The 14,891-nt window shown below is 42.7% G+C and overlaps 2 protein-coding genes across 6 annotated transcripts in view; one reads left to right on the forward strand and one right to left on the reverse strand.

Moving 5' to 3' along the window:
- The window catches only part of vps8 (VPS8 subunit of CORVET complex), a 74,909-nt gene that overhangs the window by 20,898 nt on the left and 39,120 nt on the right, over positions 1 to 14,891 (forward strand). For 2 of the 4 annotated variants that reach the window (XM_026190278.1, XM_026190279.1), the window contains exons 7-16: positions 4,799 to 4,804; positions 5,105 to 5,229; positions 8,594 to 8,680; positions 8,888 to 8,955; positions 9,430 to 9,583; positions 9,674 to 9,733; positions 10,421 to 10,528; positions 10,730 to 10,810; positions 12,015 to 12,185; positions 13,506 to 13,580. In XM_026190278.1, coding sequence (XP_026046063.1) covers positions 4,799 to 4,804; positions 5,105 to 5,229; positions 8,594 to 8,680; positions 8,888 to 8,955; positions 9,430 to 9,583; positions 9,674 to 9,733; positions 10,421 to 10,528; positions 10,730 to 10,810; positions 12,015 to 12,185; positions 13,506 to 13,580 — 935 coding nt within the window. The remainder of the gene's footprint in view (positions 1 to 4,798; positions 4,805 to 5,104; positions 5,230 to 8,593; positions 8,681 to 8,887; positions 8,956 to 9,429; positions 9,584 to 9,673; positions 9,734 to 10,420; positions 10,529 to 10,729; positions 10,811 to 12,014; positions 12,186 to 13,505; positions 13,581 to 14,891) is intronic. The other 2 variants (XM_026190280.1, XM_026190281.1) reach the window with 1 other exon arrangement.
- LOC113035039 (DELTA-sagatoxin-Srs1a-like) lies at positions 378 to 5,155 on the reverse strand. Of its 2 annotated transcripts, XM_026190286.1 has the most exons (3): positions 4,148 to 5,155; positions 3,372 to 3,462; positions 378 to 1,051 (listed from the first exon to the last, which is right to left on the reverse strand). In XM_026190286.1, exons 2-3 carry the CDS (start codon positions 3,434 to 3,436, stop codon positions 625 to 627), a joined length of 492 nt encoding a protein of 163 aa, XP_026046071.1. In that variant the 5' UTR covers positions 3,437 to 3,462; positions 4,148 to 5,155; the 3' UTR covers positions 378 to 624. The 2 variants fall into 2 exon arrangements, with proteins under 2 accessions (XP_026046071.1, XP_026046070.1); XM_026190285.1 differs by having other exon boundaries at positions 3,372 to 5,155.

The raw sequence follows: 14,891 nt of genomic DNA on the forward strand, positions 1-14,891 counted from the left end.
GTCAGTGTCCTCTGTGCTGCTGCCGTCCTGGCACGCACCAAACATTTTTGTTCATTTCTGCTGAATCATCTCAGGATGCTACAGCGCCCTTTGACATTCTCACCCTGGAGAACAGTTTGGGTGTTTTTAAATGTTCAAAACAGCCTGGCGTTTCAGTTGACTCCAAGTTGACTCTTTAGCACTGAAAGTGTTCAGAACAGCTCGAGGTCCTTCCATCACCATTAGTGGTTCTAGTGTCGGTTTGAAAGGGAATTTGATCTTGTGTATATTTGAGGCCCACCGTTCGACAGAATGGACCTAAAGACTGAGATAATAAACAGAGAAATACTTCTGCAGAATCCGGAGGTGATGTTGAACAGAAGAGGGACAAATTTAAATCAGGTAAAGGTTTAGATTTATTGTTACGTTATACACTGGTTACAAAGAAAACCTGTTTTTGATACATACAAATCTTTCATGAATCAGTCTAGAGAAAGCACTCTTGAGTATACAACGGCATGCACTCGTTTACACTGAAATCAGCACTTTAGCAAGTGACCAGTTTTACCAGTTGATTGACCCTTGCAGATACGTAGTGGGATGCCAGTGATTGTTTTACTTGTGTAACATCTTGCGTCTGTTGTGTTAGTACATCCCTGTGTCATTGACATCCACCCTCAGGACTGCTTCACCTGAATCAGACATGGAGGCACTGACAATAACGTAGTCACCTTCATAAGAAATGCAGGACCCGTCAGCCTTGGCTCTTACGAAACTATTTTCACTCCCATTATACATGATGTCATAAAGATTATAGTCACAGTCGGTTCCTTTGTCAAAGATCCCCACGGCAAACCAGTTGGAGTAGAGGCTTCGATCATACGGCACGGAGAACATGACAGCCATGATGTGGCTATAGTCGTTCATGTCAGGGTTGACAAGGTCATAGGTGAAGACTCCAACTGCTCCAGTTGCACTGCCAGTGACTTTGTTGAACAGTGCACTGGCTTCAGAGCAGGGACCTACCATGGGTGGCAAAGGGACCTCGCATTTGCCACTCTCACTGAAAGCCCTAAGCATGGAGACACAGTGTGTTAGATGGGTCTAACAGAAACACTTTGACCAGTTCTTCTGGTTATACTTTCCAATAAGTAAACACTGTTTGTCTAAACTATGTAACAATAATGCAGTCAATAGGACACATTGCATGCACAACAGTATTGTAAGAGCTGAACAACCCAACAGGGCTGTGACGCTTTTGGTTTCTCATTCGCATTATTGAAGTTACACAACAAAAGTAACAATAAACTTATACCCACATACGTGCTCCAACCCTTATCCTTATAGGGCGAATGTATGGAGGAGTTTCATTTTAATAAATTGAATAAAGTGCAAAACAGGAAGCAGCAGGGCTAAAGATGAGAGATCAGCTTTGTTACACACAAACATACTCTTGGACTGCTTGGTTGGGGTTAGCATACGTTCTGCTTAAACGTCACTGTGGGATTTCTTCTTCCTAGCTTTGCGTTAGTGATTCTGCCCATAATGATTGTGTAGGTGTGCTGTCTTTGCTGTGCTTGTAGAGGATTGATGGTGTTTTTGCTGCAGTGGATTCATGTTTTTGGACTATCTAGAGCACATGTGTCAGACTCACATACAGCCCATTTTGATCAGTAATGGGTGAGACGCTCCTTTCTGTCAGTGTAAAGAAATTTCATATTTAACTGTTTTTCTGCATGTTTTTGTAGAAAAGTAAACATGTTCTGCATGTTTATGGCATACGTGCTGTCACATAATGGTCTTTGCATGTGAATGCCTGCATGGTGTGCCCATTAAAATAGTCCCAGCCCTGCCCACATGGATTCTCAGTAGGGCTGATGATTTGATTTCCACATACCGACAGGCCGTTAATAACTGACCAATGAAATGATCTCACGGGCCGGATGTTTGACACCTTTGCACAATAGTGTGCTGTTTACCATCATCAGGAGTAATGTGCATTTAATCCACCTCAAAAGTGACACATTGAGCTGCTGTTTTTCACCTCCCACATGAAGCTACAGGCAAGCTACACAAGTGTCCATAAAAATGTGCTGGATCATTATTTTCTATCCACCCTTATGCAGATCATTGAAGAACTTCTGATGCAAGTAATGGATTCATTCATTTTAGGATTTTACTTTGGTAAGAATTTGCAAAACAAACACTTTTCCTCTTTCCATTTGCTCAGATGTGCACTGGCTGTGTTGGATTTTGCACACAGTTTTATTATATTTGTGCTTGTAAATAAGTTTTCAACAATGATAAACCCAAAGGTTTAAAAAGATTATAACCAACTATAATTATTGACGTGGTCATCCATCATGGTTGGGCTGGAGCTTATTCAGGCTTTCATAAGACAAGAGACAGAGTACACCCTGAACAGGACATGTCCCCAACCTATCTCATGCTAGCATAAAGAGACAGAGAACCATTAGCACCTACAGCCACTTTAGAGTCACCAGTTAACTTCATTTGCACGGTTTTGGACTGTGGGAGGAAGCCAGAAAACCCATGCAGACTGCACACAGAATGGCCCCAGAAAGCTGATGGATTCAAACCCAGGACCTTTCCGATGTTAGGCAATGTCGCTAACCACCACACCACTGTGCTTTAGGTGTGTGGGTTTCATTCTGCAGCCGTCTTATACATCGTGGCTTGGGTCACATCATCATCTTGACTACTTTTTCTTGGCTCGACAGCACATGAACTCAAAGAACCGTCTCATGGTTCACCATGAGGGCTGACAGGATTTCTGCATGCTAATGGCTAACTAGCAGTTGCATCTTTACTGTAACGATATGGCAGAAATGACCAACAGCGTCTTTTTTGTTCTGGAGCAGCACATCTGGAGAATTCATGTCTAAATAAAGGCGACAACTTCTCTGCTGCATCCTCAACAGCATGACTGTGTTCCTCACATGGCGTGCTGAAACCAACAGCCAATGAGGTCGTCCCTGCACCAGTGACCATCGCAGCCAGTTTGTAAAACTCATGACCGACAGCCTTCTGGTTCTTTCTCTCAATATTTGCAAATTCCCCTAAAACTCAAACATTACATAGAGAACTGGACCATAATGACATCATTGATTTGCTGTCATATTGTTTTATATTGCCATTTCCTGTGTTGTAAAGCACTTTGATTTTTTTTACCTGTGAAAAGCGCTATCTAAATAAATTTTACTTACTTGCTAAATTGAGAACATCACAAGTGTCTGCAGTATTGCCATGTGCATACTGAGTAGATTTGAGCATTTTAGACTGTTTGTATTGGCAGCAAAAGATGATTTATGTTGCATTAAACCCATTCTTGAAACTTGCATCAGATGGAAAGTACAGAAGTAACACCGCACCTTGGATTGGCCAGAGTGTAGCCGGAGTTGTTGTTAATCTCAACAGAACAGCTGCGATGAGGCATCGTGTTGATGTGATGGCAGGAGGAGGCTGTGAATCAGAACATAGCCTTTCACTTATATCACCATTTTTAAAGGGAAGACACAGTCGTCAAACGTAGTGAGCTGTGTTTTGCTTAATGATGTGGTGACAGTGGCTAGAATTACACGAGTGAGGCCTGGAAATAGAAAATGCAGACCTGTTTTCTGTGAAATCACAAGTTATCATCTGAATTCACAATGACAGTTGACTAAGTGGGCCAATGGTGGAACAAGAATTAAGAGAGATGAATTGATGACGTTTAATATGAAAGTCTTGATAATATAAGACAGTCTTGCTGGGCTGGGGCCCAGTAGACATGTTGATGGATTAAGTAATTATTCAAATGTATCTTTTATATGTAGCTGTCATTGTTAGTTTACATTTACTTAGCACCTTTAATTTGTATTACATAAAGCATGCTTATATTAATGTATGCATGTTTTATTTTAGCAACCTAAGTTCCAAATAAGGATCTAACCAGTCAGACGGTCGACTCAAACTTTGACTGTGCCAAATATCCAGACTATAAAATGACACTCAGATGAAGTAGTTGGCAAAATAAGACTAATCAATGAATAAATGTGGTGCAGAAAATCTGGTATTGAAAGCCAGATATTACCTGGAAATGAAGCCACAAACAGCATCATTAGCTCACATCAGTAAAGGTAAGTTTGAACCATAGTGGAACACTTACCTTTGTATCACTGAAAAATACAAAAACAGTTTGAGCAAACGGATTGTTAGTCCGGGTATGAACGAGTCCCACTGTGCATTAGCTGTTATCACACCAGGTTATATTGACTCAGGTAATCACAACGTACCACCTGACTCCTTATCTCATGTTCAGAGCGTCCCACCCCTCTGTTTCTCTGCCGTATCTAACAGTGGTTAGACCTTTAAGGTGGTTATCGAATGTTTGTACAAGGTGGGACTTCAGGATGGTACTGCTTTACAGCGTGTGTTACGCACACTGCCGCACATAAACACCACTGAGCTTTTAAGCTGGTTTGATTTCCCTAAAAGAGATGAAGTCATGCATTTCTGTCTTTATTTCGTCTTAGCATCATTGCTTTGGTTCTACTTTATAAAATGTTGCAGAAGTCCCTTTTAAACATGACAGATGTGTAACTTCAGTAACAGCATTCTGCCAGGCAAACTTCACTGTTATTTCAGAGACACACAACACTTGCTAATAAGCGAATTTACAAACACACACGCAGGAACAGAGGCTTCAGGGATGATGTTCTAACTGTGATGTGGTTTAACTGGAATTTGCTCAGTATTTAACTTGCAGCAGGGCTGATCAGTGTCTCTCTGTGTTGCTGACATTATGATGCCTGAGCAGGAAAAGGTATGACCACGTCTGTCAGATCCTCCTGAATGTTGTTCGTCTGGTGTTCAGCCTGAAACATCACTCTTTGTGTGCACTTTGGTTTGGCATGTTATTTGGTTTCATTTGTTTATTTTTATTTACAGTACTTTGATTACTTTTATGGCTCTTCATTTAGTGTCAGTTTTGTTTTTATGTTTAAATTATGTGCTTTTTAATTCTGGTATTGCACTCGTAAAACTGAGGACTGGGACAACTTTCAGTGTGTCTTTTGCCTGTTTTTCTCCTGCTCTGTCAGCTAAACGGCCTCTTCCTCTCCAGATACCAACCAGGCCTTGCGGCTCTGTCTGGGTACCAAGACGACTGGAGCAGAGTTTGGCGCCGTCTCTGCCCTGAGCATCAACCATGACTGCTCACGACTTCTCTGCGGGTTTGCCAAAGGACAGGTACTAGGACAAGATAAATAGACTTTATTTGCCACTAATTTACAGTTTATTTTGTTAAAGCTGCCAAATAGTAATGATGATATAATAACAGTTAAATCATAGGGCCCTTTCACCTCAGTGCATGTCGTGACTTGACACTGTGGAGGTGTTTGCTGTAGTCGGGTGGATGATTTCTAACTGTTGTTACTACCCGTGGCCAGTGGGTGGTGTATGAGGTCACTCACTAATGATGTGTTCCTGTATGTGATATTAACACTGAACATTTCATATAGAAACAGATGATTTTATCAGTTGTAAGGTTTAGGATGTTTTTAACAATTTAATGTCCTGTAGTGAATAATCCAAATTTGACATCACAGACGTGTCCTTCAGTTAAAAAAAACAAACTCACATGCTTCGCAATTTAGCATCGCCAGGGTCATTAGGTTGAACTCACCAATGCTCATGGTGGTCAGATGAAATCTCTGGGAGAAATTTGATTAACTACAACAAAACAGCTGCCCTCCTTTTTGGTTTAGGACAGACTTTAAGAGTCTTTTTTATTGTTTTTAAAAACATTACCTTAAGCTGCCAAATTTGAACGATGGCTGGATAAGTACATATATAGAGAGATGCATAGACAGATATAAATAGACTTTATGAATCCCACCGTGGGGACTATAGCAGCACAACAGTGAGGAAGAAAAATTGAATTTGGGCAAAAAAAGATTTCCAAGAGTAACTAGAACTCGATATTTTTTATGTGCACATGAAGTGCAGTGGGAGTGATGATGTACATATATTTCAGCAGTTATCTGTATTTTACAGTGTGACTGCTGTTGGGATGAAGGGATGACCTTCCCACCAGGGGAGTTGTCACCTGTACAAAGGTGTTAGAAGGTAAAAGACTGCAGGAGCGTCACTGAAAAAGTCCCGCACACCTCAGCCTGCCCAGCAGAGCTTCAGTTCAATTTTATTTATACACAACAACAGTGGCCTCAAGGCGCTTCACAGTAGACCCTACAATAACACATACAGAGAAAAACCCAACAATCATGTGACCCCCTGTGAGCAAGCACTTTGGCCACAGTGGGAAGGAAAAACTCCCTTTTAACAGGAAGAAACCCCCGGCTCAGGGGGGCGGGGCCATCTGCTGCGACTGGTTGGAGTGAGAGAAGGAAGACAGGAGCTGACGTTGTCCTTTCTCGTACAGATCTGGAGTGTTTTCTGACCAGTCCGGTTTATTGTGAAGGTGAACATCCAGGAATTTGTACTTGTCCACGACATCAGTGCCAAAACCGTGCATGTTCACTGTGATGGGAGTTCTCACTAGTGTGGATGTGTAGGTGGTTGAGTTCACATCAGATGATAAAGTGAGTGATGTCCTTCCTGTACGCCAGGTTGTTCCACTCACATACACATGCAACAGTGTGTGTGTCCCCACTGTCAGTGTATCTGAAGTCTGATTTGTAGAGTAGGACGCTGCCCAGGAAGGTCATATGAGTTAATGCTAACAGCTAACAGCTCATTAACACTAATGTCTTGTTCACAAACATCTGGTTCACATGCAGATAGACGTAAATATGGAGCTAGCTGCTACCACAGTCTGTAGCAAACTCATTAACACAGTGAAAGCCTTCACTTAAGAATCCTGATCTAGGAACAACAGCTTCCTGTTTCATGGTGAGTTACAGCATTTTCATGCTTCATGGGGAAACACTGAACTTCACCATGCTGACAGGATGATGCCAAAGATGAAAACTCACACTTTTCTAAATGAAGTACCATTACCTCCTGACGCTTTTCTGACCAAAGGTTAGATGGCTGGTCAGCCAGCGTGTGGGTGATGATGACTAACCCAACAGTGTGTCGGTGCTGGTGATCTTTTGAACTTTATAATCCCAATAAAATGTTAAAATAAGTGAACAGATGATGAATAATTAGAATCCGTGCGCTTCGTCCTGATCGTGGCAAATTCACAAGACAAAATAATCCGATTCAAATTAAAAACGTGCTCCTTTGTGATTATAACATATGAAAATTGTAAAATATTGATGACCTCAAATTACAGAAAGAAAAGTCTAGAAAACGCCTGAAGAACAGTCACAGGTGTCACAGCTGGTTTAACGTTTTCTTTAGTGTGTGGGGGGACGCTGACGTGCACACTTTAAAACATTTTCAGCTAATAGGATCAGTTCACTGCACTGCTGTCTTTAGCAGTAGTTTTACGGCACATTTTGCAAATTACTGCATTCTGTTCGACATCCTCCTTGGGAAATCCAAACACACTGTTTGTGAAGTTATAGTTGATTATGATGGATGCCCCTCCCTCCACAACAAAGAGGGTGTCTTCTCCCGAATCCAAACTGGGAGCTGTTCCCACTGGGAGGAGACTGGAAACTGAAGGCTCTACCTCCTGTTTAAATATTCTAGGAACCACAAGTAAACCAGCAGTCTGAGCGCAAAGTGCTGGACTGGGGTGATACGGTCCCATAAGGTCTGTATGGGTCCTGATTACAGTAGTCCAAACTAGACGTAATAACTGCATGAACTAGTATCGGGTTAGACACCACGTTTTTTAACATTTTATTTGAATTTAAAATAACACCAATACAAGGATCAAAGGAACAAGAATCCCTGTTTTGGACAGGTTATATTTGTTAGTGTGGTTCATGTGTATTTGTAATTGTTTATTACTTGTTGTCTTTTAATGTGCAGGTTGGATACCATAATTGGCAGAATCAAAATACACTGATGCAGAAATGGGGAAATATGATACAAAAATATTGTAACACAAAGAAAAGACGTCACTAACATTACTGCTTTGCAAATGTTGAGTGGCTTGTCAAGCAGTTAATAGTGAAGTAACACAGCCTACCAATATCTGCTTCCACCAGCCATACCAGCGCTATGTGGCCCTGTGTTGGGCTACAGACACATTTCATTAAACCTTCTGTTAATGCATTTTCCTAAATAAATCTTTACTTTGCAAAGATTTGCACATTTTAACTATACGGATTATTTAGGACTGTAGCAGGCGCTCATAATGTGAGGTTGATCACATGTCATCCTCTGTGTGAGTGAAACTTGCACACTGTTTTGTCAGGATAAGGTCCGTTCTACTATTAATCGAATGCATTTTCGTGTGTTAGCCTAGTTTTTTCAGAACGATCATTAAATGATTGATTTGTTCATCTTTGTTTCATTTCCAGCCTTTTAAATCATTGCTTCATTCTCCATTTCAGAAACACATTAAGGTCGTAGCAAAAATAAAATTAGCACCAGCGTTGCTGATATGACAGGAATGCACTGCAGAATGTGTTCACAGCTTTCACTTGAGCTCATGACCACCTTCCTCGTGTCGTCTCTCCGTCTGCACGATCAGATTACAATGTGGGATCTAGCCAATGGGAAGCTTCTGAGGACCATCACTGATGCCCACCCTCCTGGGACAGCCATTCTGCATGTGAAGGTCCATGCACACACACACACTTGCAAAGTCAGCTTTGTTTTGTTGTTGTCACCAAACGTCACCCCTCCACTACTATTACTGAGGAAACATTTGTAACAAAGGTTGTATTTTTCTACCTGCGGCTCAGAGATGTCAAATGTTTCCTCCCTGATGATTTCTGTCTAACTTCTGTCCTGAGTTCTTCTTTTGCCTTTCTTGTTATTGCAGTTCACAGATGACCCAACTATTGCCGTGTGCAATGACAGTGGAGGATCTGTTTTTGAGCTGGCTTTCAGGTGAACGACTCGGCTTTAAATGTTACAGAAATGTTATTTTCAACCATCAGGTTTTATGTTCCTGAGCAGTTTTTACTCCTCAGCACTGAAAAGCTGACGGAGTATTGTTGGCATAGCTGGAAATGAGGATTTTCTAATTGATAGCATAGGTGCATCTACTAAAGATCTCAGATGAGTTAGTAACTTTAACCTCGAGGTCAGAGGTCAAGTTTTTCAAAGATCTTGTGATAACTGAAGAAGGAGGTGACCTCGCATTTTCACACTTATACCACACGTACATCTATGAGCAGGCTGAGGGGAGGATGCTTTTTGTAACCGAGGTGCTGAAAGAACTTTTTGGTCTTCTACCTCTTAAATGAACACATGTAATCCCACCAGCAACAAGTGTTGCCGTTTTAACTCGACTCTGATTCGGTGATTTTTTATGTTCATCTTTCTCATTGGTTCCCCTGCTTTCCCCTCGTTTGTTCTCAGGAGGGTGATGGGGATGCGGTCATGTGACTCTCGATGTCTCTTCAGTGGTTCTAAAGGGGAGGTGTGCTGTATCGAACCTTTGCGTTCTCCTCCGGACTTCAGAGACCATCCCATCACGCACTACTCTCTGCTCGCTATGGCATCTCTCACTAAGGTGTGCAGATGCCAAAGGTCGTCCGCAGGTCATAATCGTGTTCTCATTCGTGCAGCATCAGGTTCTGATGGTTTTGTCTTTTCACCCCAGATTCTAGTCATTGGATTAAAGCCCTCCCTGAAAGTCTGGATGACATTTCCTTACAATAAGGTATGAAGTGCGGTTTGCATGTATGAGTCAGATCCACTGACGTGATGAGGCATCGTGTCAGATGTGATGGCACTACTTTGTTGTGCTGTATTCATTTACCATGAGCTGTAATCAAGAGGCAGAGCAGAGCTATCGAGTCCTTGTTTACCAGGCAGGCACAAAGAGAACTGCCCAGAGGTCCTGAAAGACTCGTTCCAGCTCGAATCGCCTTCTGCTCGAGCGTGTGTCTCTCTGACAGTCAGCACGTAGGAGACGTTAAAATCAACAGCTTTGATGCTTTGAACGGCTCAGTTTCACACTCAGCATCATCATTCATTTCTTAACTTGCCAACATGTCCGAAGTGACTCAGCTGCTGTTTTTAGCATTTTTTTGCTTTGCAACTAGAAAGTTGGATTTCTATCTGGTGGTGTTACCAGCCACTGGTCCCTGTTCAAAATATGTGTCTTTCCCAGTACAGTGGATGTGCTTCTACATGCTCCTCTCCTTTTTGTTCCTTCTTAGTTAAAGAAGTTAAAGGTTGGATCTTATTTCAAAAACGTGTCTACGTTTTATTTAGTATCACGTCACAGTTAAGCGGGACAGGGCAGAGTTTTCTCCCCAACAACGTGGTGATGGGAACATGGCACACCCTCAGAGGCGCTCCGTGAGATTCGTTTCCGATGTCGTGTTATGTTCTCCTTTGTTAGTCGGATCCATCCAGCGTTCCTCAGCTGGCCTGGCAGTTTGTTGCTGTCCAGAAGATGGTCAATCCAGTCCTGGCTTTTTGCAAAGGAGATACCGTCCACTTCCTCTTGGTAAGTGCTGAACTGTGATATATCAAAGCTTTCAGTAGATGTAAATCATTACTATGTTAAAGCTACGAGGATACAAGCTGACACTAAATAATGTTGGACTGAATGTTTCCCAGACGTCTGATTTCTGAAGCGCGCAAACACTTCCGTCAAAGAGCAGTTATCCCGGGATCATGTTTCTCTCCTCCACCACTGTTTGTTCAGGTAAAGAAAGAGGAATCGGGGACGATCCACGTCATCAAACAGAGACAATTCCAGCTCAGCTGTGACATCATCAGCCTAAGTGTAAGTACCCCGAGAAGATGCTCAACAGTGGCACATACTCACTCATGCACAGGTCAGCAGAGGAGTGCTGGATGTATTTAGGAGTTTAAACCTTTCAGGATGGTTTATTCTTGTAAAATACGATCACTCCTGATGACAGCGTTTCCTGGAGTGAACCTCTGGTTTATTAGAAAGTTCCATTCTGCTGTTTTCCTGGGACAAAGACTTTCTGGTGCAGATAATATAAAACGCTGAGCTGACATCACTGTTGGAGAAACTTCAGTCCCCGTCATCAAAAAGTCTTCAGTAGTGAAACAGGACAAACACCAGCGGGGCGGGGCTCAGTGCCAGAGTCCTGGGAGCCTGAGGATCCTCTGCAGGATCTTTGCTGTTCCTACGACTGCGCTTTTCTGCAAAGAGATCTCAGATGTTGTTCCTGGGATCTGCTGGAGCCACCTGCCCAGTTTGCAGGTCACTGGCCCAAGTGGCCCAATTACCACTGGGACCACTGCTGCATTCACCTCCACGTCTTCCAGAGCTCCTCTCTCAGCCCTCGGAGCTTCTTGAGCTTGTCCTGTTCCTTTTTCCTGATGTTGCTATCACTCGGTATCACGACTGTCGTCCACAAACTGCTACGTTTGGTTGGTCGGTCTGTGGCTGGTGGGATTCTGGGTGTCAGTGGTACGTACTGTGCAGGCCCTGTGCATCCACGATCCTTCCTCTTCTTCCTTCTCATGTTTCTGCTGCCTGCATAAAAAACTGTTTAAGTTTAAGATTAATCACAGCGTGTTTAGCCAATGTAAAAATGTACTTTGTTGTTTGGGCTAGTGAGTTAGAATATGAGTGCAGACTTGTTTATAGTTAAACATGTGTATTGTCTGATTATGGATTATTTTAATATGATTGAGGGAAAGCTGGATCTGTAGCCAATTGAAATGAGCTCTCAAATATGCAGCCAGGATTGTTCCAGAAACGTGCTGATGGCTGCCAGAGTAGTGTGGTTGAGGTGCAGGTGCGGTGGGACATTTATCGAAGTGACGTTACGATGGCGTTTGAATCTATTTGAACCTGTGTGTAAACTTCTTGTGTAGGTTAAGAAAAATGCCAAATACATTTTAACTTGTGCATCTCATTTTTAATGCTGTACAGTCGTTGCACCCGTCAGAGTCATGGGCATTTATATGACCCTCTGTCTGTTTCCTGCTGTACCTCTGTGTCTCTGCAGTGGATTAACAGCCGTACGCTGGTCCTGGTGGACAGCCACGAAAAGCTGCACGTGGTGGACCGGCCTAGCCAAGAGGTTTTGGAGACTCTGGACTTGGAGCAGGTGCAGCTGGTCTATAACAGCCGACATTTCAAATCATTGGCAACTGGAGGAAACGTCTCCCAGGCTCTGGTGAGGGTTTCGTTTGTAAGGCATGGTCAGCGTTTGAGGCTTTCATTTGAGATGTTGATAGTTCGTGTTTTTTGGGAATCTGAGATTCAAAACTCATGAAAATGTTAGTCAAAACCCTGCTACAGTTCTCTGTTAGTAATAATGCAGCAAAAACCCAACAAAAACAAAATTCAGCCTTTGAAGAAACCACAAAACAAGTCACTTTGTCCAGAGAATAAGTTACAGATGTGGAACCAGAAATTAACCGACCTTATCATTCATTTGGTATCCAGGTAACCAGATTTATAACAAGTTTCTGCAATATTTAACTGTCTTTTATTTTATTGATAATGACGACATGTTGTCATGGCAACTGCTGTGTGGCAGGCAGGATGAAGGACCCGAACGCAGGACTCAGAAACAGGAAGTTAAAGTTAAGGTGCAGCTTTATTGCTGGGAAAAACTCCACATTAGAAATAAACATTTACAAAAAACAAAACAAACCTCAAACGCAAAACTAAACTGGGAACTGGAACCTGAGAGTAGGAAACTGGAGCAACACAAACCAGGACAGCGAGCTAGGACACTCTCAGGAAGACGAAGGGAGAAAACGCAGCACGAAGAGCCTCTGAGGACCGAAATACAGGTAGGATCACGAGAGGATGGGAAACAGGAAGAAACGCAGCTCAGACAACTCGGACATGATGAGACGAAGGAAGGCACAACACTGATGTAGGACAGAGACTATCAAAATAAGACAGGAGATACGACACGTAGGCACAGACTCAGAGACGCGAGCGAACACGACGACATAACGACATGGTGACAGAGGGAACATAGAGACGAGATTGACTGGAGACGTGGGAGCAGGACAGGTGCAGAGAAAACACGGCACCGTCAAAATAAAACAGGAAGCACACGACAGAGACACGGACTTGACAGTGAACAGAGGGAACACGGAGCACAGGGACAGGAGTGACACGAGGTTCAGTGGCTTTCACTCGGCACCATGAGCACAGCAGTTATCAGTAAATGTAGCTCTACAGGTCAGCACAGGACGTTTGGATAGTTGCTCATTTAAACACAAAGACACTTCCTGATTTTAACATATCGAGTTCTGTTCATGCAAACATGCGAACAGATTTTGAACCTGAACCTAGAGCGTTGCATGAATCAGGTCCTGGTTACCTTCTCTATTAATTACACCTGCATATCTTCTAAATTCTTGTGATTCAGGATCTGGTCCCAGAATTCCTGAGAAAATAATAACAATGTGTTTGAAAGCATTGTCAGTGAGTTCACCACTGACCTTTTGGCTGTACATCTGTGTTTGTGTTTCAGGCTTTAGTTGGAGAAAAGGCTTGTTACCAATCAGTCTCGAGCTACGCAGGACAGATTGTGTATTTGGGCACCAAGGTACTGTTTTGTACTATTTACCTTTCTGTTCTATACATCTGTTATATCATCACCATGGATGAAAACTTTTGTTATTTATCAATGGAAGCATTTTAGCTCAGGCTCAGTGGTTTGGAGACAAAGTCAGGGAGCTGAAGCTGAAATGGTTTGGACATGTGCAGAGGAGGGACGGTGGATTTACTGGACGGAGCATGTTGAAGACGGAGCTGCAAGGCAGGTGGAAAAGAGGGAGATCACGGATGAGGCTCGTGGATATAGTGAAGAAGGACATGCAGTCGGTAGTGTGAAAGAGAAGCATGCCATGGGTAGGGTGAGATGGAGGCAGATCTGACAGAAATGGCAGGTTCAGAGAGCGCTGGCTCTCCTGACTGGGTCATGTTGTGTGCCACGAGTTCATCTCTGTGTTGTGTGATCAGAACAGTAATGTTACAAATGACAGTTATTTATTACAGTCACACAAAGTTAATAACTCCATCCCCGTCTCCAACGCGTGCAACATCTCAACACTGATGAGAATCAGTGGTGACAGAACATCATGTGCAAGTACTTGAACAGTTCATGAGTGTTTCTCAAAAACAAAGTTAACAAAGACTGAACGACCAAGTCAATCTGGTTCCTTCTTAGATGCGCTGCCCGCTCCGAAAACAAAAACATCTGTGACAGATGTTATAAAAAGGCGTTTGTGGTTGTAACCGGACTGCTGCTGTTAATGAGGATGTGAATACTGATAGAAGTGTGCAGGCTGGACTCTGCTGATTGCTCAGGTGTGACTTTGGCCCATTCTTCCATTCAAACAGTGTTCAAACCCTGAAGGTGCCTCTTCTGTGAATTGGCTTCAGTGTTGAGGAAATGCAGCATTAAGACAGTCTTCCCGCCTCATCTGTCAGACCTGATAAAGATACATTTTGAACCTTTACTCAGCGATATGAGAATCTTGATCGTTGGTCTCAGATGTATTTTTTTTGAAGGTAAACGTAATCAAAATGGTATGTACACCTAAGTTCAACTATTTGTTGCAGGCTCTGCCAATTCATGTTCCTTTGAAATACACCAAACAGTTTGACCAGCTCTGTAAAGCATTTACATGGAGTAATAAAAAGCTTAATTGAATCTGAGAAAACGGCAGAAACCAGTGGACAGAGGAGGGTTAGGGATGCCTAATCTACTTTTATATTTTATGCTTTTTCTCTTCGGCATCTGGCACATTGCTTCTTACCCCCTGAGAAAGCGCCTCCTTGGTTTTCCATTGAAAGTACTGCTTGCTCGCCATTTACACCATTATATAGCTTATCAACTAATCTGCCCCCCCAC

This window comes from Astatotilapia calliptera, chromosome 13, assembly GCF_900246225.1.
Source record: "Astatotilapia calliptera chromosome 13, fAstCal1.2, whole genome shotgun sequence".
Lineage (NCBI taxonomy): Eukaryota > Metazoa > Chordata > Actinopteri > Cichliformes > Cichlidae > Astatotilapia > Astatotilapia calliptera.